The 24,635-nt window shown below is 44.2% G+C and overlaps 1 protein-coding gene across 2 annotated transcripts in view; it reads left to right on the forward strand.

Annotated features, from left to right (window-relative positions):
- The first annotated feature begins 697 nt into the window (after positions 1-697).
- itgb3b (integrin beta 3b) overlaps positions 698-24,635 on the forward strand; it is a 97,027-nt gene continuing 73,089 nt past the window's right edge. For both annotated transcript variants that reach the window (XM_043675308.2, XM_043675309.2), the window contains exon 1: positions 698-832. In XM_043675308.2, coding sequence (XP_043531243.1) covers positions 763-832 — 70 coding nt within the window. In that variant the 5' untranslated portion in view covers positions 698-762. The remainder of the gene's footprint in view (positions 833-24,635) is intronic.

A 24,635-nucleotide genomic window follows, 5' to 3' on the forward strand; every position in this document is an offset into this window, starting at 1 on the left:
TTAATTCTGGTTCAAACATTAAGGAAGGATGTGGAAGCTTTGGAGAGATGCAGGTTTACCAGGAAGCAGCCAGAGGCTAGAAAATTTCAGGTTGTTTTCTCTGAAGTGGCAGAGGGTGAGGGGAGACTTGATAGAAGTGTATAAAGTTATGAGATGCATTGATAGGATTGATGGTCAGAATCTTAATCCCCGTAATTGAAATGTTATATACTAGGGGGCATGCATTTAGGGTGAGAGGGGCATGTTCAAAGGAGATATGAGGGGCAAGTTTTTTAGACAGTCTGGAACACGCTGCCGGGGTGGCGATAGAGGCAGACACAATGAGGGTGGTTTAAGAGGCTTTTAGATAAGCATATAAATATGTATGGAATGGAGGGATATGGGCCAAGGGCAGGCAGAACTGATATGTTTAACTTGGCGTCATGTTCGGCACATATCGCGGACTGAAGGGTCTGTTCCTGTGTTGTACTGTTTTATGTATCTGTCCATAGCCTGTGTATATTAATATCAACTCCCTCTGTATATATGCATACTCTCTGCCAGTGAGTGTTTCTTCACTCTCTGAATATATTGATGTAGGTGTGTGTGTTTCTGGTCCCCAGGCGGCGCTCCATGATCTGATATTAAAAGTCCGGGCGGGGTTATAAGTTGGGAAAGTTTTTTTTTCTCTCTCTCTACCTGCCTCGCTGCTCAGTGTTGTAAAGATTGTCGAGCCAGCGGCTGCTTGTTTCAGTCCCACAGCACAGTGCCTGAGCCTCAGCAATGGGAACACTCAGCCTGGGAGCTGGCTGCATCACACTGCTCGCTGCCCTGTGCATGACCACCGTCTGGGGTAAGTACGGCGGGGTACAGGAAACTATTTTTGGAATTAGTTCATGTGAACGATCCAGCGGCAGTGGGAGGATGCGGTGAATGGATGAGGATTCTAATGGAGAAATGAGATATTCCTACAGGGGACTTGCTCCTGAGCACTGAGACCAATGTCTGATCAATAATAGCCAGATTGCTGCCACCCCCGTTTAAATACTGGCAGCTAGATTTTAAAGATTCGTTTTTATTTGTGAAATGAAGATCCAGCTATTTTTGACGTCCAGAGTGAAATATATCAGAAATGTACCTACTGCCAAATTAAATGAACATGGATCAACAGCTATACATTTAAATCATTGTGGGCACATTTTTTAAAAAACAATTGTATGGGACATGTAATCTGTAAATGTATCGAGAGAAAGGCTAGAGAAGTGTTGAGGTGCAATGGATGATGATTCTTCTAGGCCAGAAACTCTGGATTCAAGTCCCACCCCAGCCCTTCATGGCCACGGAAGGTGTCGTTATTAATCTGTAAATCTTTCTGATGCTTCTTCTGGTGAATAGTGTGGCTGAGTTTCCTGCTCAGCCACAACCATGTGAGAGCTGCAACTCAACCCCATACTCACATTAAAACACATCTTTGGTCATCCTTGCTCAAAGGAGTGCCACACACTCTGTAACAGATTGCAGGAGGGTGTAGACAGATTGGGTGGACACAGCAAGTCAAGTTCAACACAAGAAGAGTGTAATGTGGTATATTTCATTAGGAAGAATCAGGGCACACAATACCAATTGGGGTGGCAGAGTAGCTCAGTGGCCAGCACTGTTGCCCCTACAGTGTCAGGGACCTGGATTTGATTCCACCCTTGGGCTGACAGTGGAGTCTATGTGGAGTTTGCACATTCTTCCCGCAGCTGTGTGTGCTGGGGTTTCCTCCCACAATCTAAAGATGTGCATGTTAGGATGGATTGGCCATGCTAAATTGTCCTGTAGTATCCAAGATGAGTATGCGTGGTGGCTTAGCCATGGGAAAATGCAATGTTTACACGTAGTAGGTGTGTCTGGGTGAGATGCTCCTTGAGAGGGTCAGTGTGGACTCGAAGGACCAAATGAGCTGCTTCCACGCTGTGGGATTTTAATGAGTGTCAACTGAACAGTGCAATTACAAACAGCATCAAAGAAGATTAAACTTTTTTTTTCACAAAAATTATTGAGCATTCTAAATAGAGGCAAACCGTATGAAAGGTTAAACCTGTATATAATACTGTTAAGAATGTGAAAGCTTTAGAGAGGGTGTAGAAGAGATTTGCTAGAATGAGTGTAGAATGTGTAGGACCAATGGATAAGAGAAGTTGAGATTGTTCTCCTTGGAGCAGAGAAGGCTAAAAGGAGATTTGGTTGAAGTGTTAAACATCATGAAGGGTTTCAAAGCAAGAAACTGTTTTCAGTGGCTGAAGGGTTGTAATGAGACACCATAAATTGAAGGGATTTTTTTTTAGAGAAAGGAATTCAGAGGAGATATAAGGATTTTTTTAATGTAAGGAGTGGTTAGGATTTGGAATGCACTGCCTGATAATATGGTGGGTACAGATTCAATAGCAACCTTACATTGATTTTTGAAGGAGAAGCTACTGACAGGACTGATGGAAAAGGCCAGTGAGTGGGCCTAGGTGGATTACTCTCAAACAGGCAGCATGAACCCGATAGGCTGAATGATCTTTACATGCTGGTACAGTTCTACGATTGTAAGATTCTGTAATTGCAAATATGTTGGGCATGGGGTTGGGGGAAAATGGTGATTTTCTCTGTTGTAAGATTGGAGACAGACAATCACCATAATTCTGTCTTCACTGGGTTACAATGTATGAATTTAGGCGGATTTCAACCAAGCAACATCAAAGTACAAAGAACAGTACGACATAGGAACAGGCCCTTCAGCCCACTGAGACTGTGCCAACACAAGATGCCTTCTGAAATGCAAAACATTTTGCCTCTACATGCTCAGTATTCTTCTATTTCCTGCCTATACATATATCTGTCAAGATGCCTCTTAAATGCTGCCATTGTACCTGCCTCCACCATGTCCCTCTTTGTAAAAATGAAATTGCCTCTGACATCTCATTTAAACTTTCCCCCTATTACTTAAAACCTATTTCCCCAAATAATTTACTTTTCTATGCTGGGAAGAAGACTCTGACTCTCTACTCTATTCATGTCTCCATAATTTTGTAAACTTGCATCAGGTTGTCCTCATCCTTCAATGTTCAAGTGACAACAAACCAAATTTGTTCAATCTCTCCTCGTAGCTAATAATCTCCAAACCAGGCAACATCCTGGTAAACCATTTTTATATCCTTTCCAAAGCCTCCACATCCTTCTGATAATGTGGCAACCAGAACTGTATGTAATATTCCAAATGTGACCTCATTAAAATTCCATACAGCCACAACATGACTTGCTAATTTTTATACTCTGTGACCCGACTGATGAAAAAAAGCATGTCTTATGCCTTCTTAAAGTTAAAAATCATACAATACCAGGTTATAATCCAACAGGTTTATTTGGACTATAACCTGGTGTTGTGTGATTTTTAACTTTATCCACCCCAGTCCAACATTGGCTCCTCCACATTATGCCTTCTTGATCACTTTATCCACTTGTGTTGCCACTTTCAGGGAACTGTAGACTTGTACACCTTGATCAATCTGTACGTTAATGCTACTAAGGTTTCTGCCATTTACTGAATAAAAATGATTCATTTGTAAACGAAAGTCAAATGTAAAGTAGTTTTGAACATAACTTTTTAGACCTCCAACTTGCATTTGTGAACCGCTTTTAATTGTAGGACAAACCAGATACAGAAGTGGAGCCATTATCTCATCAGTACAGCTTGTTTCCAAATGTATCAGCAAAGTTTAAACTCCCGTTCCAGGCTAGCCTTTCTGTTCCAATTAATCTTCCTTTAAATGCTTGCAGAAGCAACATTTGTAACACTTCTGTGAAAATATGTGGGATGTTTTGGACATCTTAGATAAGGTGGAAGATAGTAAATCATAATTATGAGGTAGCAACACTCCCACAGATTACAAGAGTGAAGCTCTTCTGCCAGTATCCTATCATCGACCCCATTGACTCTGTCATCATGACCTAGCAAACTCTTGATTCCCTAAAGCTTTAGATTTAAAATGATCATCCTTCTGTATAAGTCCCTTTTTGTCCTCACAACTCCTCTAACGTTGCAGGTGGCACAGTGGCTCAGTGGTTAGCGGTTAGCATTGCTGCTTCATAGTGCTAGGGACCTGGGTTCAATTCCACCCTCAGTTAACTGTGTGTGAAGTTTGCACATTCTCCCCATGTCTACGTGAGTTTCCTCTGAGTGCTCTGGTTTCCTCCCACAGTCCGAAAAAGCGTAGGTTAGGTGGATTGGCCATGCTAAATTGCCTGGTGTCCGTAGGTGAATTGGCTATAGGAAATGCAGGGGTGAGGTAGGGGCATGGGTCTGGGTGGGATGCTCTTAACAGGTAGTTGGTGTGGATGTTTTTGGGCTGAATGGCCTGTTTCCACACAGTAGGGATTCTGTGTATCACCTTCCACCTAACATCTCTGTTCTTTTAATCCTTGTACATCTGCTTTCATTCTTTACTCCTCCAATGATGGCTGTCAAAGTATCTGGTTCCATGCCCTAGAATTACCTTCCTCAGTTTTAGTGAACCTTTCTTCCTTCCAAGACCCGCTGCACATCTTTAAAACCCATCTATTTGCCAGTATCTTCATGACAATTGTTAGTTTGGTTCAAGATGCTCTGAGGTACCTTCAGATTTTCTGATCTGGTGAAGTTGTGAACTAAAGGCTTGTTCTGGGTGATGACAATAGTGGAGAATTGTGTGAAGGTCAACACCATAATCTACAATTCATCCTTAAACTTACACCCTTTTGTCTGCTATTAGTAATATTGTTGCTATGTGTGTATCATCCAATTCCCCATATTTTAGTTCATAGGTGTCAACTGTGAGTGTGTTTTGTGTCTTTAATACACAATGGTTAAAGACTGGAGTCTGAACAATCATGACCACATCACTGTAGAATTGTTGGTATTTGTCTATGAATAGATAAGTTGAATTGAGTTCTGGCATTTCTCTATGAAAACCTGTCCAGAGTGTTTGATTCACCAACTCTGATTAATTTAATAGTACTCTCTCTCCTTAATATCATTGAAACTCACCAGCTAACGTAGGGAATTTTGAACTGTTAAAAGCACTGGATTTTTTAGTTTAGACTACTTTTATTCATAAAATTTGTAAGGGAATATTGCAATACACTCTAAATGTTGTAATTCACATAGTGCAATTTGTCTTATTTACATTTAATGGTTTTGTGCGCCTAATCCCACTTAGAATGCAGATTATGTCTACATTTATATCCTTCACCTGTTCAGGACACTGCAGTCTCCACTGCAGTTTAACAAACAGGCAAGTCCCAAATCCACCTAGGCTGGAATTGAACTCCATGCTGTTGGCACCAATCTATCCATACCAATCGCGTCCCCCCACCCCCCTCCAAAATGTCTGAGTTGCTATATCAACATTTACAAACATGTTATATCTTGGAGCTATGGAAAAGGATCTTAAGAGGCTCCAACTTCTTTCCATCACATTGCTGACCAGAAATCCATATGATTCTTACCATCTGCCATTGGTTTATTCTCAATGTGTTATACCATTCTTAGGGATACATCAATCCTGGAATGGGACTTGAACCTGGAGCCTCTGGTTCAGAGGCAGGGACACTACACACTGCACCAGAAGACCTGACATTTACATTACATTAGATATTTCTTGGGGGGTGTTAGGTTGTGTTATTATGCAATACATTGCTGATACCATGAGGTGGACTGCCTGGATACCAACCACCTGATTGTGGTTGGGCTAGAGTGTTACCAACAATGCCAGTGTGAGGAGTTGTTCAGCAGTCTATGGTGGAGGATCGGCCACAAATAGTTGTCAGCAGAAGACCCTCTTGTCTTGAGTAATAAAGAAGTAGTTTAGCAGGACGTGGGTTACATTAACAGCATGTGGGAGAGAAGACACATGTGCCTTCAGCAGAAGACTGGGCTATTCAACAGCCATGTGATGTCATCCAACTGGGCAGAGCTTAGTATAGCTTAAACATGAACTCTTTCAGAATCATTACCTTGTACATCAGGCTTTTCAACAGGTCCCAGGTCCTCAGTATACATTAGCAGAAAAGCCTTAAACTGTGGCATTTCTCCATTGAGCCTTTGTACACTTCAAGAAGGTCTGGGCTGATCCCATCCCACAATATCTAAATCAACTCAGTTTCTGGGAAATAACGATCACAATACAAATGAAGTTTGAAATAATGTACTTTACAAACATGAATCTTAAACCCAAAAATAGCCAAATACATTGGAATGAGGGGAAAGCTGGTAATGGTTCATTAAGTAGATAAATTAAAAGTTCAGTAGATAAATAAACAGTGGGAAACATTTAAAGAAATAATTCAAAATGTTCAAAAAAAATTAATTCAATTTAAGAACAAAACTTAAGCAAAAACATGCTATCCATAGTTTACTAAGGAGGTCAAGTTCAGTATTGGATTTTAAAAAAGAGATTTTGCAAAGAATATTCATAAATCTGGGGATTAGGAATGTTTTGGAAACCATGAAAGGACCACCAAAAAGATGACAAAAAGAGAGACGTTAGAATTTTACACATAAATAAAAAGGAAGAGAGTAGTTGAAGTAAATGTTGGTCCCTTAAAGCAGAAACAGGAGAAGTTATCATATGAATAAATAGCAAAGACATTGAATAAATATTCTGACCTATCTTCCCTATACAAAACTAAAATATGTACAAGAGATACAGGGTGAACTAAGGGCTATTAAGAAGGAGGAACTTGAGAAATATAGAAACAAAAAAAAGGAGCAGGAGTAGGCCATTCAGCCCTTCAAGCCTACTCCCCCATTCAATATGATCATGGCTAATCATCCAACTCAGCCATATTGGATGAAACCCTGTTCCTGCTTTCTCCTCATTATTTTTGACCCCTTTGGCCCTAAGAACTAAACCTAACTCCTTCTCAAAAACATTTGTCCTCAACTGCTTTCTGTGGCAGAGAAATCCTCACCCTCACCATTCTCCGGGTGAAGAAAATTTACATAATCTAAAGAAAAGGGATCAGAAAAATTTAAGAGAATAAAGTCTAACATTTTACCAGGATCTGTTAGTCAGATTGTCTCTACAACTATTATTTTTGAAATGTACTGCCGATCATTTTCCCAAATTCAAAGCACTTTCATTGGATTGAAAGTCAGCAAATGCAACACCACTCTTCAACAAAGGAAGGGGAAACAGTATAAGGAGCTACAGGCCAGTTAACCTGATAATTGTGATCTGGGAAATACTGCAACAATATTAAGGTGGTTTATCAATTACTTAAATCATTTCATAATTAGACAAAATATGTGCACAAATTTGGTCTCCCTATATAAAGTAAGATATACTTGCCTTGGAGGTGATAGGATGAACATTTATTGGGATTGGCTCCTGCCCAATGAGAGGGTTTTCCTGTAATGAGGGGCTGAGTAAATTGGGTCTATATTTTCTAAAGCCTATAAGAATGAGAGGTGACCTCACTGAAACCTTCAAGATTCAGAAGCATTTTGACAGGGTAGGTACTGAAAGGTCATTTCTTCTGACTGGGGAATCCAAAACATGTGGGCGGCACGATGGCACAGCAGTTAGCACTGCTGCCTCACAGCGCCTGAGACCCGGGTTCAATTCCCGCCTCAGGCGACTGACTGTGTGGAGTTTGCACGTTCTCCCCGTGTCTGCGTGGGTTTCCTCCGGCTGCTCCGGTTTCCTCCCACAGTCCAAAAAGATGTGCAGGGTCAGGTGAATTGGCCATGCTAAATTGCCCGTAGTGTTAGGTAAGGGGTAAATATAGGGGTATGGGTGGGTTTCGCTTCGGCGGGTCGGTGTGGACTTGTTGGGCCGAAGGGCCTGTTTCCACACTGTAATGTAATCTAATCTAATGTAAACATGGGGTCACATTCTGAAGATAAGTCTCATGATAAGGGGCCATCAATTTGCACTAAAAGGAGAGGAAACTTGTGAAGTTTTGGATTTCTCAATCCCACAGGATTATTGGCACTTCATCATTGATTGTTTGTGGTGGCATTGACATATTTTTTAGCCTCTGAGATTCAAGGGAATTGGGAAACCAATGGAGAAATAGAATTAAAGCTTTTGATCCAATGATTGTAGTGTATTGAATGGTGGAACAGGCTCAATGAGCCTTATGATCTATTCCTCCTATTTCTAATATGGTTATCACAGGCTGTCACTTCCAGGAATACGTTTCTTCTCAAAAGACCTGACAGCCTTTGTCAGCTTGTCCAAAGTTGGTGGTTTACATGGTTATCGCACTTGTTGTCATTTGCAGTCTCTGGAATAGAAAACAGGAAGAACTGAGTGGCACAGTGGTTAGTACTCACAGCTCCAGGAACCTGCATTTAGTTCCACCCTCACGTGACTGGCATCTGTGTGGAGTTTGAATGTTGTCCCTATGTCTGTGTGGGATTCTTCCAAGTGCTCCAGTTTTCCTCCCACAGTCCAACGATGTGGAGGTTAGGTGGACCGATCATGCTAAATTGCCCATAGTGTCCAGGGGTGTGCAGGCCAGGTGGATTAGCTATGGGAAATGCGGGGTGGATCTGGGTGGGACTGTTTTAGGCAAGTCAATGTGGATTTGATGGGTTGAATGGCCTGCTTCCACACTGTAGGGATTCTGTTATCTGTGGGCTCCTCATTATGCAGTTTGCCATAAAAGAATTTAGCAATCTTAGCCATCAGGCTACAATGATGGTATTGAGCTGTCTTCTTGCTTCAAGCTGCTAATGACCAAGCTCTCTACGTGTGCCTTTGGGATAATGTTTTAGGAAATAATAATGTCTTATCTAATGTGACAGTAGTCAAACATGCTGAAGTCAATGTAACCTGTATTAAATTACTTCTTGGTACACCAGCATGTTCCTGTTCTGTCCCAGACTTATTCGCAGTTAATTACTTAAGACACTCTGTTAGACTGGTATGAGTAGAAGGTCAGTGGCAGCAAATCTAACCAAGGAGATCCAAGCAGAATCTCTAGGCTTTTCTAGACATGTTCTTCTGTATCTCCTTTTGTTTTCCAAACATCTTTAAAGATGAAAAAAAAGCGACTCTGTGGTGAGTTGATCAGGTACAGTTTTGCTATTTCCTTTTTTTATTTTTTTATCGAGTGATTTGGTGAAAACTTTCCTTTTTCGTTTACCTAAGCTAAAACTAAAGTTAAATTTAAGGTTAAAAATGGCAGGAGATCACAGGCCCATGTGGGAGCTCAGGGACAGAGCTGATGTCCCTGGCTCCTTCACGTGCAGGACGTGTGTCCAGCTGCAGCTGTTGTTAGAACGCATAATGGCTCTGGAGCTGCGGATGGACTCACTTTGGAGCATACGCGATGCTGAGGGAGTCATGAATAGCACTTTTAGTGAAGTGATCATACAGCACATTAAGATTCCTGAAAAAGAAAGGGAATGGGTGACCAAAAGACAGAGAAAGAGCAGTAAGGAAGTGCAGGTGTCCCCTGAGGTCATCTCCCCACAAAACCGGTATACCATTTTGAATACTGTTGGGGGAGATGGCTCACCAGGGGAAGACAGCAGTAGCCAGGTTCATGGCACCATGGCTGGCTCTGCTGTACAGAAGGGCGGAAAAATGAGTGGAAGGGCTATAGTCATAGGGGATTCAATTGTAAGGGGAATATGTAGGGTGGTTCTGTGGTCGAAAATGAGACTCCTGAATGATATGTTGTCTCCCAGGTGCACGGCTCAGGGATATCTCAGGTCGGCTGCAGAACATTCTCAAGGGGGAGGGTGAACAGCCAGCTGTCATGGTGCATATCGGCACAAACAATATAGGTAATAAACAGGATGAGGTCCTATAAGCAGAATTTAGAGAGTTAGGAGCCAAGTTAAAAAGTAGGACCACAGAGTTAGTAATCTCAGGATTACTACCAGTGCCACGCGCTAGTCAGTGTAGGAATGATAGAGTAAGCAAGATGAATGCATGACTTGAGAGATGGTGCAGGAGGGAGGGATTCAGATTTGTGGGACATTGGGACATGTGGGACATTCTGGGGGAGGTGAGACTATTACAAATTTGATGTTCTCCACCTGGGCCGGACTGGAACCAATATCCTTGGGGGCGCTTTTGCTAACGCTGTTGGGGTGGGTTTAAACTAATGTGGCAGGGGGATGGGAACCAAATGAAGAGGTTAGTGGACAGTAAGGAAGCAGTAACTAAAGCCTGGAAGGAAATAGATAATGAAGTCAATGTGACTAAGGGGAAGAGGAGGCAGGGAGCAGATGATGAATGCAAAGGGACTGGTGGTCTGAGGCAAGAAGTGTAGTAGGTAAGGCAGATGAACTTAGGCTTGGATTAGTAGCTGGAAGTATGATGTTATTGCTAATACTGATACTTGGTTGAGGGAAGGGCATGATTGGCAGCTAAACATCTCAGGATATCGATGCTTCAGACAGGATAGAGATGGAGGTAAAAGGGGTGGAGAAGTTGCATTCCTGGTCAGAGAAAATATAATAGCTGTGCTGAAGGAGGGCACTATGGAAGACTTGAGCAGTGAGGCAATATGGGCAGAGCTCAGAAATAGGAAGGGTGCGATAACAATTTTGGGGCTGTACGACTGTCCTTGCAACAGCAAACGTGAGATAGAGGTGCAAATATGTAAACAGAACATGGAAAGATGCTGGAGCAACAGAATAGTGGTGATGGGAGATTTTCCCAACGTTGACTGGGATTAACTTAGTGATAGAGGTCTAGATAGGGCAGAATTTGCAAGGAGCATCCAGAAGGGTTTTCTAGAGCAGGATGTAAATAGTCCAACTCGGGAAGGGGCCGTACTGGATCTGGTGTTGGGAAATCAGCACAGCTAGGTGGTTCAAGTTTCAGTAGGGGATTACTTTGGGAATAGTGATCACAATTACATAAGTTTTAAAATATTCATAAACAAACACAAGAGTGGACCTAAAGGAAGTGTGCTAAATTGGGGAAAGGCCAACTATACCAATATTTGGCAGGAGCTGGGGAATGTAGATTGGGAGCAGCTGTTTGAAGGGAAATCCATATTCGGTATGTGGGGGGTTTTTAAAGAGAGGTTGATTAGAGTTTAAGAGAGATAGAAATAGCAAGGTTAGGGAACCATGGATGACAGGTGAAATTGTGAGACTAGCTAAGAGGAGAAAGGAAGCATACATAGGCAACTGAAGACAGACAAAGCTTTGGAAGAATATCAGGAATGTAGGACCGATCTGAAATGAGGAATTAAGAGGGCTAAAAGGGGTCATAAGATATCCTTAGCGAGCAGGGTTAAGGAAAATTCCAAAGCCTTTTTTCATCTATAAGGAGCAAAATGGTAACTAGGGATACGGTTGGCCCACTCAAGGACAAAGGAGGAAAGATATGCTTGGAGTCAGAGAAAATGGGTGAGATTCTTAATGAGTACTTTGCATCGGTATTCACCGAGGAGAGGGACATGGCAGATTAGATTAGATTACTTACAGTGTGGAAACAGGCCCTTCGGCCCAACAAGTCCACACCGACCCGCCGAAGCGCAACCCACCCATACCCCTACATTTACCCCTTTTAACCTAACACTACGGGCAATTTAGCATGGCCAATTCACCTGACCCGCACATTTTTTTGGATTGTGGGAGGAAACCGGAGCACCCGGAGGAAACCCACGCAGACACGGGGAGAACGTGCAAACTCCACACAGTCAGTCGCCTGAGTCGGGAATTGAACCCGGGTCTCTGGCGCTGTGAAGCAGCAGTGCTAACCACTGTGCCACCGTGCCGCCCACAAATATTAAGATATTAAGGTTAGGGATAGATCTTTGAGTACTCTAGGTCAAGTAGGCATAAGAAGGGAGGAAGTGTTGGGTATTCTAAAAGGCGTTTAAGTAGACAAGTCCCCAGGTCCGGATGGGATCTACCCCAGGATACTGAGGGAAGCGAGAGAGGAAATAGCTGGGGCTTTAACAGATATCTTTGCAGCATCCTTGAACTTGGATGAGGTCCCGGAGGACAGGAGAATTGCTAATATTGTCTCCTTGTTTACGAAGAGTAGCAGGAATACTCCAGGTAACTACAGATTGATGACCCTGATGTCAGTGGTCGGGGAGCTGCTGGAGAAGATACTGAGGGATAGGATCCATTCCCATTTGGAAGAAAATGGGCAGCATGGTTTTGTGCAGGGAAGGTCATGTCTTACAAACTTAACAGAATTCTTTGAGGAGGTGACAAAGTTGATTGATGGGGGAAGGACTGTAGATTGTCATATACATGGACTTTAATAAGGCGTTTGATAAGGTTCCCCTTGGTAGGCTGATGGAGAAAGTGAAGTTGTATGGGGTCCAGAGTCTTCTAGCTAGATGGATAGTGAACTGACTGAGCAACAGGAGACAGAGAGTAGTAGTGGAAGGGAGTTTATTAAAATAGTGACCTGTGAACAGTGATGTTCCACAGGGATCCACGCTGGAACCACTGTTGTTTGTGATTTATATATAAATGATTTGGAGGAAGGTATCGGTTGCCTGATTAGCAAGTTTGCAGATGACACCAAGATTGGTGGAGTAGCAGATAGTGAAAGGGTCTGTCAGAGAATACAGTAGAATATAGATAGATTGGAGAGATGGGCAGAGAAATAGCAGATGAAGTTCAATCCAGGAAAATGTAAGGTGATGCATTTTGGAAGATTCAATTCCAGAGCGAGCTATACAATAAATGGAAAAGTCCTAGGGAAAATTGACATACTGAGAGATCTGGGTGTTCAGGTCCATTGTTCCCTGAAGGTGACAATGCAGGTCAGTAAAGTGGTCAAGAAGGCATATGACATGCTTTCCTTCATTGGATGGGGTATTGAGTCCAAGAGTTGGCACATCATGTGACAGTTGTATAGGACTTTGGTTTGACCGCATTTGGAATACTGCGTACAGTTCTGGTCACCACATTACCAAAAGGATGTGGATGCTTTGGAGAGAGTGCAGAGGTGGTTCACCAGGATTTTGCCTGGTATGAATGGCGCTAGCTATGAAGAGAGGTTGAATAGATTAGGATTATTTTCATTAGAAAGACAGAGTTTGAGGGAAGGTCCTGATTGGGGTCTAAAAAAATCATGAGCAGTATAGACAGGGTAGATAGCAAGAAGCTTTTTCCTAAAGTGGGGGCTCCATTACCAGGGGTCACAAGTTCAAAGTGAGACAGGAAATGTTTAGGGGAGATATGTGTGGAAAGTTCTTTATGTAGAGGGTGGTGGATGCCTGGAATGCATTGCCAGCGGAGCTGATAGAGACGGGCACGATAGCGTCACTTAAGATGTATCTAGACAGATACATGAATGGGCAGGAAGCAAAGGAATACCAACCCTTAGAAAATAGGTGACAGGCTTAGATAGAGGATCTGGATCGGCGCAGGCTTAGAGGGCCGAAGGGCCTGTTCCTCTGCTGTAATTTTCTTCATTCTTTCTTTTTATGAAGAACCTCTCGATGCTAGTCTTGATTGCTTCCCATCACCTCAATAGATCCACTGTTTCACCATTCTCCTATTTTTGTAATCCTTTTAACATCCTCAATGTTTTCTTGGATCAGCAATTTCACCTCTAATTTCCACATTTCATAGAACATAGAAGAATACAGCGCAGTACAGGCCCTTTGGCCCTCGATGTTGCGCCGATCCAAGCCCACCTAACCTATACTAACCCACTATCCTCCATATACCTATCCAATGCCCGCTTAAATGCCCATAAAGAGGGAGAGTCCACCACTGCTGCTGGCAGGGCATTCCATGAACTTACGACTCGCTGAGTGAAGAACCTACCCCTAACTTCAGTCCTATATCTACCCCCCCTTAATTTAAAGCTATGCCCCCTTGTAATACCCGACTCCATACGCGGGAAAAGGTTCACACTGTCAACCCTATCTAACCCCCTAATCATCTTGTACACCTCAATCAAGTCACCCCTAAACCTTCTTTTCTCTAATGAAAACAGCAAGGTTCCCAGGACCTTCAGCCAGCAGGATCTTCTAGCTGCAATAATAAGGTTCTTGTCATCATCACTATTACCCTGACTTCATTAGCTGTGAGAGGAGCAATTGGAAAGTAGCCAATTACTCATTCTATAATGTTGGGATGCACACTTTGGTTAACCAGACTGGTGGATTTTTGTAGATTGTGTGTATACAAAGAAATGGCTGTCCAACACCTCCTTAACTTAGGAGATGGTGAAGATGGGTCCCTGCAGCAGACAAAATGGGCTGAGAAACAGGAATTAATTCCTCCTGACCTGATCAAAGACTCTCCAATGGAAACCATGTGACCAGTGCCTTTCAGCGCTGAGGAATGGCCTTCTACACTCCAGCAAGGACTGCAAGTCGGCATTGGCTTTGCTGAAGTTTTTCACATAGTGATTCATACACTCTCCCTTTAAACACAGTTTTAAAAAATAAACATATATGTTTGAAAGTCCAATCAATGCAGTCAGCTGTGCTGTTCCCAGCACTGAGATCTCTTTCTGGATATCTCTGGTATCTCGAGGAATACTGTAGGGCTGATATTGGCCTCATACAGTGAGTTGGAGAAATCAAATGGTCTCCACTTGTTCTGGCTTTCCCCCCAGCCCATGCCGTTCCTGGTTTTGCAAAGTGCTTTTCCCTGTCACTAATTCCACGGTTTCAGAGCTGGGATTTGCTGGGTACTGCATTTGGAACTCAAGGATTATTCTGTGCCTTGGGCATTTTGCTGTTTATTTTGACACTGGTGGTTTACAAATCCCATGCGCATCCTGCCGCACCTCCCCCCCCCCCCCCCCCCACACCCCCCCACCCCCCCAACAACCTATCATCAGTTGAGTGATATTCTCTGCTGTCTATCTGGATAGACACCTTGGTGATTCCTCCACCACTATAGTTTCTTTCCAGCTATAGAAGATGTGATACCTGCCCATTTATCTCTTCCCTCCTCACTATCCAAAACCTCAGACACACATTCCAGGTGAAGCAGTGCTTTACCTGCACTTCACACAACCTAGTTTTCTGTATTCACTGCTCACAATGTGGTCCCCTCTGTATTGGGGAAATGAAATACAGACAGAGCAACTGCTTTGCACAACACCCACATTCTGTTAACAAAACTGACACTGAGCTTCCTGTAGCCTGCCACTTTGACGCGTCACTGTGTTTCTTGGCCAATATCGCTGTCTCAGGATTGTTGCAATGCTCCAGCAAAGCTCAATACAAGCTGGAAAAATAGCACGTATTTTGCACATGGGATCTCTGCAGTCTTCAGGACTTAATATTGTGTCCAATCATTTTAGGGCCTGACCACCTTCTCCCATATCCTTATACCAACCCTCACACACCTGACCTTGGGAGGTGATGACCTAGTGGTATTGTCGCTTGGCTATTAATCCAGAAATCTAAAATAATGTTCTGGGGACCTGGGTTCGAATCCCACCACAGCAGATGGTGGAATTTGAATTTAATTTTAAAAAATCTGGAGTTAAGAGTCGATTGATGATCATGACACCATTGTCAATTGCTAGAAAAACCCATCTGGTTCACAAACGTCCTTTAGGGAAGGAAATCTGCCATGCTTCCTGGTCTGGCCTACGTGTGACTCCAAACCCACAGCAATGTGGCTGACTCTCAACTGCTCTCTGAAATGGCCTAGCAAGCCAATCAGTTGCATTGATCGCTGGAAAGTCACAACAAAGAAATGAGACCGGACAGATCACCTGACATCATCCTTAGAACCAGAAAAGACAATGGCAAAAACACAAACAACCCTGTCAACCATGCAAAGTTCTCCTTACCAACATCTGGGAGCCAATGCCAAAATTGGGAGAGCTGTCTCACAGACTAGTCAAGCAACAGCCTGATATAGTCATTCTTACAGAATCATACCTCACAGATAACACCCCAGACACCATCATCACCGAACCTGGATATGTCCTATCACACTGGCAGGACAGACCCAGCAGAGGTGGCAGCACAGTGGTTTACAGTCAGGAGGGGAGTTGCCCTGGGAATCCTTGAAATCAACTCTGGACCCCATGAAGCCTCATGGCTTCAGGTTAAAGATGGACAAGGAAACCTCTTACCATGTACTGTCCTCCTTCGGCTGATGAATCTGTACTCCTCAATGTTGAATAACACATGGAGGAAGCACTGAAGGCGGCAAGGGTGCAAAATGTACTCTGGGTGGGAGATTTCAATGTCCACCACCAAGAGTGGCTCAGCAGCAGCATTACTGATTAAGCTGGTTGGGTCGTAGAGTCATAGAGATGTACAGCATGGAAACAGACCCTTCGGTCCACCCCGTCCATGCCGACCAGATATCCCAACCCAATCTAGTCCCACCTGCCAGTACCCGGCCCATATCCCTCCAAACCCTTCCTATTCATATACCCATCCAAATGCCTTTTAAATGTTGCAATTGTACCAGCCTCCACCACTTCCTCTCGCAGTTCATTCCATACACATACCACCCTCTGCATGAAAAAGTTTCCCCTTAGGTTTCTTTTATATCTTTCCCCTCTCACCCTAAAGCTATGCCCTCTAGTTCTGGACTCCCCGACCCCAGGGAAAAGACTTTGTCTATTTATCCTATCCATGCCCCTCATAATTTTGTAAACCTCTACAAGGTCACCCCTCAGCCTCCGATGCTCCAGGGAAAACAGCCTCAGCGTGTTCAGCTTCTCCCTGTAGCTCAGATCCCCCAACCCTGGCAACATCCTTGTAAATCTTTTCTGAACCCTTTCAAGTTTCACAACATCTTTCCGATAGGAAGGAGACCAGAATTGCATGCATTATTCCAACAGTGGCCTAACCAATGTCCTGTACAGCCGCAACATGACCTCTCAACTCCTGTATTCAATACTCTGACCAATAAAGGAAAGCATACCAAATGCCGCCTTCATTATCCCATTTACCTGCGACTCCACTTTCAAGGAGCTATGAACCTGCACTCCAAGGTCTCTTTGTTCAGCAACACTCTCTAGGACCTTACCATTAAGTGTATAAGTCCTGCTAAGATTTGCTTTCCCAAAATGCAGCACTTCGCATTTATCTGAATTAAATTCCATCTGCCACTTCTCAGCCCATTGGTCCATCTGGTCCAGATCCTGTTGTAATCTGACATAACCCTCTTCGCTGTCCACTACACCTCCAATTTTAGTGTCATCTGCAAACTTACTAACTACACCTTTTATGCTCGCATCCAAATCATTTATGTAAATGACAAAAAGTAGAGGGCCCAGCACCGATCCTTGTGGCATTCCACTGGTCACAGGCTCCAGTCTGAAAAACAACCCTCCACCACCACCCTCTGTCTCCTACCTTTGAGCCAGTTCCATATCCAAATGGCTAGTTCTCCCTGTATTCCATGAGATCTAACCTTGCTAATCAGTCTCCCATGGGGAACCTTGTCGAACACCTTACTGAAGTCCATATAAATCACATCTACTGCTCTGCCCTCATCAATCTTCTTTGTTACTTCTTCAAAAAACTCAATCAAGTTTGTGAGACATGATTTCCCACACACAAAGCCATGTTGATTTTCCCGAATCAGTCCTTGCCTTTCCAAATACACGTACATTCTGTCCCTCATGATTCCCTCCAACAACTTGCCCACCACCGAGGTCAGGCTCACCGGTCTATAGTTCCCTGGCTTGTCTTTACCGCCCTTCTTAAACAGTGGCACCACGTTTGCCACCCTCCAGTCTTCCGGCACCTCACCTGTGACTATCGACGATACAAATATTTCAGCAAGAGGCCCAGAAATCACTTCTCTAGCTTTCCACAGAGTTCTAGGGTACATCTGATCAGGTCCTGGGGATTTATCCACTTTTAACTGTTTCAAGACATCCAGCACTTCCTCCTCTGTAATCTGGACATTTTTCAAGATGTCACCATCTATTTCCCTACAGTCTATATCTTCCATATCCTTTTCCACAGTAAATCCTGATGCAAAATATTCATTTAGTATCTCCCCCATTTTCTGTGGCTCCACACAAAGGCTGCCTTGCTGATCTTTGAGGGGAGAAAGTGAGGTCTGCAGATGCTGGAGATCAGAGCTGGAAATGTGTTGCTGGAAAAGCGCAGCAGGTCAGGCAGCATCCAGGGAACAGGAGAATCGACGTTTCGGGCATAAGCCCTTCTTCAGGAATGAGGAAAGTTTGTCCAGCAGGCTAAGATAAAAGGTAGGGAGGAGGGACTTGGGGGAGGGGCGTCGGAAATGTGATAGGTGGAAAGAGGTCAAGGTGAGGGTGATAGGTCAGACTGGGGTGGGGGCGGAGAGGTCGGGAAGAAGATTGCAGGTTAGGAAGGCGGTGCTGAATTCAATGGATTTGACTGAGACAGGGTGGGGGGAGGGGAAATGAGGAAACTGGTGAAATCCGAGTTCATCCATTGTGGTTGGAGGGTTCCTAGGCGGAAGATGAGGCGTTCTTCCTCCAACCGTTGTTTTGTTGTGGTCTGACGATGGAGGAGTCCAAAGACCTGCATATCCTTGGTGGAGTGGGAGGGGGAATTGAAATGTTGAGCTACAGGGTGGTTGGGTTGGTTGGTCCGGGTGTCCCAGAGGTGTTCTCTGAAACGCTCCGCAAGTAGCCGGCCTGTCTCCCCAATATAGAGGAGGCCACATCGGGTGCAGAGGATGCAATAGATGATGTGTGTGGAGGTGCAGGTGAATCTGTGGCGGATATGGAAGTTTCCTTTGGGGCCTTGGAGGGAGGTGAGGGGGGAGGTGTGGGCGCAAGTCTTGCACCTCCGGCGGTTGCAGGGGAAGGTGCCGGGAGTGGAGGTTGGGTCGGTGGGGGGTGTGGATGTGACGAGGGAGTCACGGAGGGAGTGGTCTTTACGGAATGCTGATAGGGGAGGGGAGGGAAATATATCCTTGGTGGTGGGGTCCGTTTGGAGGTAGCGGAAATGACGGCGGGTGATGCGCTGTACATGGAGATTGGTAGGGTGGTAGGTGAGGACCAATGGGGTTCTGTCCTGGTGGCGGTTGGAGGGGCGGGGCTCAAGGGCGGAGGAGCGGGAAGTGGAAGAGATGCGGTGGAGGGCATCGTCGACCACGTCGGGGGGGAAATTGCGGTCCTTGAAGAAGGAGGCCATCTGGGTTGTGCGTTTTTGGAACTGGTCCTCCTGGGAACAGATGCGGTGGAGTCGAAGGAATTGGGAGAATGGGATGGCGTTTTTACAGGGGGCAGGATGGGAGGAGGTGTAGTCCAGGTAGCTGTGGGAGTCGGTCGGTTTGTAGTAGATGTCCGTGTTGATTCGGTCGCCTGAGATAGAAATAGAAAGGTCGAGGAAGGGGAGGGAGGAATCTGAGACTGTCCAGGTGAATTTGAGGTCGGGGTGGAAGGTGTTGGTGAAGTGGATGAACTGTTCAACCTCCTCGTGGGAGCACGAGGCGGCGCCGATACAGTCATCGATGTAGCGGAGGAAAAGGTGGGGCGTGGGGCCAGTGTAGTTGCGGAAGATGGATTGTTCCACATATCCTACGAAGAGGCAGGCATAGCTGGGGCCCATGCGGGTGCCCATGGCTACTCCTTTCATTTGGAGGAAGTGGGAGGATTGGAAAGAGAAGTTGTTCAGGGTGAGGACCAGTTCAGTCAGTCGAAGGAGGGTGTCAGTGGAAGGGTACTGGTCGGTACGGCGGGAAAGAAAGAAGCGGAGGGCTTTGAGTCCTTCGTGATGGGGGATGGAGGTGATCTTTGAGGGGCCCTGTTCTCTCCCTTTTGTCCTTAATATATTTTTAAAAACCCTTTGGATTCTCCTTAATTCTATTTGCCAGAGCTATCTCATGTCCCCTTTTTGCCCTCCTGATTTCCCTCTTAAGTATACTCCTACTTTCTTTATACTCTTCTAAGGATTCACTCGATCTATCCTGTCTGTACCTGACATATGCTTCCTTCTTTTTCTTAACCAAACCCTCAATTTCTTTAGATTCCAGCATTTCCTATACCTACCAGCCTTCCCTTTCACCCTGACAGGAATATACTTTCTCTGGATTCTTGTTATTTCTGAAGGCTTCCCATTTTCCAGCCGTCCTTTTACCTGTGAACATCTGCCTCCAATCAGCTTTGCCTAATACCGTCAAAATTGGCCTTTCTCCAATTTAGAATTCAACTTTTAGATCTGGTCTATCCTTTTCCATCACTATTTTAAAATGAATAGAATTATGGTCGTTGGCCCCAAAGTGCTCCCCCACTGACACCTCAGTCACCTGCCCTGCCTTATTTCCCAAGAGTAGGTCTAGTTTTGCACCTTCTCTAGTAGGTACATCCACAGACTGAATCAGAAAATTGTCTTGTACACACTTAACAAATTCCTCTCCATTTAAACCTTTAACACTATGGCAGTCCCAGTCTATGTTTAAGAAGTTAAAATCCCCTACCATAACTACCCTATTATTCTTACAGATAGCTGAGATATCCTTGCAAGTTTGTTTCTCAATTTCCTTCTGACTATTGGGTGGTCTATAATACAATCCCAATAAGGTGATCATCCCTTTCTTATTTCTCAGTTCCACCCAAATAACTTCCCTGGATGAAATTACAGGAATATCTTCCCTCAGCACAGCTGTAATGCTATCCCTTATCAAAAATGCCACTCCCCTCCTCTCTTGCCTCCCTTTCTATCCTTCTTGTAGCATTGTATCCTCGAACATTAAGCTGCCAGTCCTGCCCATCCCTGAGCCATGTTTCCGTAATTGCTATGATATCCCATGCTCGACTGGGTCAGGAGCAGGTGGTGAAGGAACCTAAAGAGGAGAAAACATACTTGACCTCATCCTTACTAATCTGCTGGCATCTGTCCATGACAGTAAAGGTAAAAGCAACCACCGCACTGTCCTTGTGGAGATGAAGTCCCTCCTTCACACTGAGAATGACCTCCATCATGTTGTGTGGCACTATCACCTTGCAAAATGGGACAGACTTCAAACTGATCTAGCAGCTCAAGACTGGGCATCCATGAGGCACTGTGGGCCATCAACAGCAGCAGAACTGTACTCCAGCACAATCTGCAACCTCATGGCCTGGCATATCCCCCATTCAACCATTACCATCAAGCCAGGCCATCAACCTGGTTCAATGTAGGAGAGTGTCAGAGAGCATGCCTGGAGCAGCATCAGGAATATCTAAAAATGAGGTATCAACCTCGTGAAGATACCAAAGAGGACTACTTGCATGCCAAATGGCATAAACAGCAAGTGATAGACAGAGCTAAGCGATTCTGCAACCAACGGATCAGATCTAAGCTCTTCAGTCCTTCCAGATCCAGTCATGAATGGTGGTGGACAATTAAACAACTCACTGGAGGAGGAAGCTGCATAAATATCCCCATCCTCAATGATGGAGGAGCCCAGCACATCAGTGCAAAGGATAAGGCACAACAATCTTCAATTAGAAGTGCCGAGTGGATAATCCATCTCAGGATCCTCCAGTGGTCCCCAGCATCACAAGATACCAGCTTCCAGCCAATTCGATTCACTCCATGTGATATCAAGAAACAGCTGGAGGCACTGGATATTGCAAAGGCAGCGGGCCCTTATAACATTCCGGCAATAGTACTGAAGACATGTGCTCCAGAACTTGCCACTCTGACCCAAGCTGTTCCAGTACAGTTACAACACTGGCATCTACCTGACAATGTAGAAAATTGCCCAGGTATGTCCTGTCCACCAAAAGCAGGACAAATCCTACCTTGGCCAATTCATCTGGCTAGCACATATTTGGATTATCTGAGGAAACCCACACAAACACTGAGAGAAAGTGCAAACTCCACATGGACAGTCACCTGAGGTGGGAATCAAACCTGGGTCCCTGGTGCTGTGAGGCAGCAGTGCTAACCACTCAGCCACTGTGCCACCATGAATACAAAACAACATTGACTGCTATCACAGTCAACCCATTGTCAGCCACGAATAATCCCCATTAGCAGCTATTGATTCTCCCAGGCTGACCTTTGCCATTTCCTTTGTCCGCCCAACTGTTTTTCTTAAGGCTCTATCTCCACCTATCAGTGACTCCTTCCTTTTTTGCCACCCATCTTCAGCATATCAACCAATCTTTTTACAGCCTCAATCTGTTTTGAAGAAAGGTCACTTGATCTGAAACATTAATTAATACATGCCTTTTGACCTCTTGAGCTTTCTCCAGAATTGAGTAGGGTCAAGGCTCACCCAACACTCCTCACATGCACTTTCCTGCCCTTTCTTCATCACCCTTGATTCCCAACTGATCAAGCATTAAATATCTCAGCATTAAATATCCACAAGAATTTTGCCCCACAATTTTGTAGCAAGGGGTTTGAAAGACTCACAGCTCTCTGAGAGAAGAAATTCTTCCTTATATAAAATTGGTGCCCTTTTTTTTTCTGAGGCTATGCCCTTTAGTCTTAGACTCTCCATGAGGGGAAACATCCTCTCAGCATTTACCCTTTAAGAAGCCTGTAAGTTTCAAAGAGCTAAGCTCTTATTCTTCTAAATTCTAATGTTTTTAAATATGAGCCAGGTCTGACTCCAACCAGCAGAGATTCCAGTTTTGCTACGGTTTCTTGATGCCACATTTGTTTTAATGCAGCCCTTGTAACAAGGGCTGAGACTCTCACCTCCCCTCTAGAATTCAGCTCTTTTGTCCATGTTTGAGCTAAGGCTGTAATGAGGTCAGGAGCTGAGTGACCCTGGTGGAACCAAACTGGGCATCACTGAGCAGGTTATTGCTGAGCAGGTGCTGCTTGATAGCGCTGTTGATGACACCTTCCATCACTTTACTAATGATCAAGAGTACACTGAAGGGATAGTAACTTGTTGGGTCGGATTTGTTCTGCTTTTTGCATATAGGGCATACTTGGGCAATTTTCCACATTATTAAGTAAATATACTTAAACAGCTTGGCTAATTTGTGTTATGTTCCAAAGCAGAAGTCTTCAATACTATTCTCATAATGTTATTAGGGCCCATCATCTTTGTAGCATCCAGTGTCTCCAACCGTATCTTGATATCACATGGATGAGAGAGTGAGGACTACAGATGCTGGAGTATCGGAGTCAAAAATTGTGGCGCTGGAAAAGCATAGAGGGTCAGGCAGCATCCAAGGAGCAGGAGAGTTGAAGTTTAGAGCACAAAAGTGAATCAAATTGGCTGAGGACTCAATACTGTAATTGTAAGGACCATTGGAGGAGGCCAATATGGATCATTCATTTGACACTTCTGGCTGAAGATTGCCACAATTGCTTCAGCCTTATTGTGTACAGTAATGTGTACTCCCCTATCAGAGAGAGGGTGGTGGTGGGGGGTTGCTTTTCAGACTGGAGGTCTGTGACCAGTGGTGTGCCGCAAGGATCGATGCTAGGTCCGCTGCTTTTTGTCATTAATATAAATGCTTTGAATGTGATCATTGGGGGTATAGTTAGTAAGTTTGCCGATGACCTCAAAATTGGAGATGTAGTGAACAGCAAAGCAGGTTACCTCAGAATACAACAGGATCTTGGTCAGATGGGCCAATGGGCCAAAGAGTGGCAGATGGAGTTTAATTTAGGTAAATGCGAGGTGCTGCATTTCGGAAAGGTAAATCAGGGCAGGACTTGTAAACTTATTAGTAAAGTCCTGGGGAGTGTTGCTGAACAAAAAGACGTTGAAGTGGAGGTTCATAGTTCCTTGAAAGTAGAGTCTCAGGTAGATAATATAGTGAAGAAGATATTTGGTATGTTTTCCTTTATTGGTCAGATCATTGAATATAGGTGTTGGGAGATCATGTTGCGGCTGTACAGCACATTGGTTCGGCCACTTTTGGAATATTGTGTGCAATTCTAGTCTCACTCCTTTAGGAAGGAAGTTGTGAAGCTTGAAAGGGTTCAGAAAAAATTTACAAAGATGTTGCCAGGGTTGGAGGGTTTGACTATAGGGAGAGGCAATAGGTCAGAGCTGTTTTCCCTGGAGCATCAGAGGCTGAAGGATGACCTTATAGAGGTTTACAAAATCATCTGGGGCATTGATAGGGTAAATAGATAAGGTCTTTTCCATGGTTTGGGGAAGTCCAGAACTAGAGGGCATAGGTTTAGGGTGAGAGGGGAAAGATTAAAAGGGACCTAAGAGGCAACCTTTTCATGCAAAGGGTGGTGCGTGGATGGAATGAGCTGCCAGAGGAACTGGTGGTGGCTGGAACAATTATAATATTTAAAAGGTATCCTGCTGGGTACATGAATAAGAAGGGTTTAGAGAGATATGGGCTAAGTGCTGAGCAAATGGTGAGCTGCGAGGGTTTTTTTCTTTTTATCAGTGTAATTTCAGTGAGAGGATGCAAAAAAAGAGAGAGATGCTGAAATTAAGGTTTTACTAATACTTGGGTTGAAAAAGGAAAGTTTCAATGTAAATTGTGCCATGCTGTGAGTTTTTGATGTTTAAAAATTTTGGTTTGTTAAAACACTGGTTCAGAAAGTCCTTTTAAGTATAGGGAATAAGCAGGCAGGGAAAGAGTTAAGTTCTGAGTTTTGTGAAACAAGAGGTTCAGCTGAGCTTGACTCAGATCAGATAAGAACTTACAGTTAACAATGGGGTGCTGGAGGCAAGAGTAATGGGTTAACAAGATGGAAAAGCAGTCACTATGTAGAACCGTTTAACAATATTGGAAGCATTCCGTCTGCAAGGTCAGCTAACAAGGGGAAAGTATCCATTGTATAAATCCAGT

Source organism: Chiloscyllium plagiosum, unplaced genomic scaffold, assembly GCF_037043375.1.
Source record: "Chiloscyllium plagiosum isolate Xiang-an unplaced genomic scaffold, Cpla_swu_hap1 HiC_scaffold_32, whole genome shotgun sequence".
NCBI lineage: Eukaryota > Metazoa > Chordata > Chondrichthyes > Orectolobiformes > Hemiscylliidae > Chiloscyllium > Chiloscyllium plagiosum.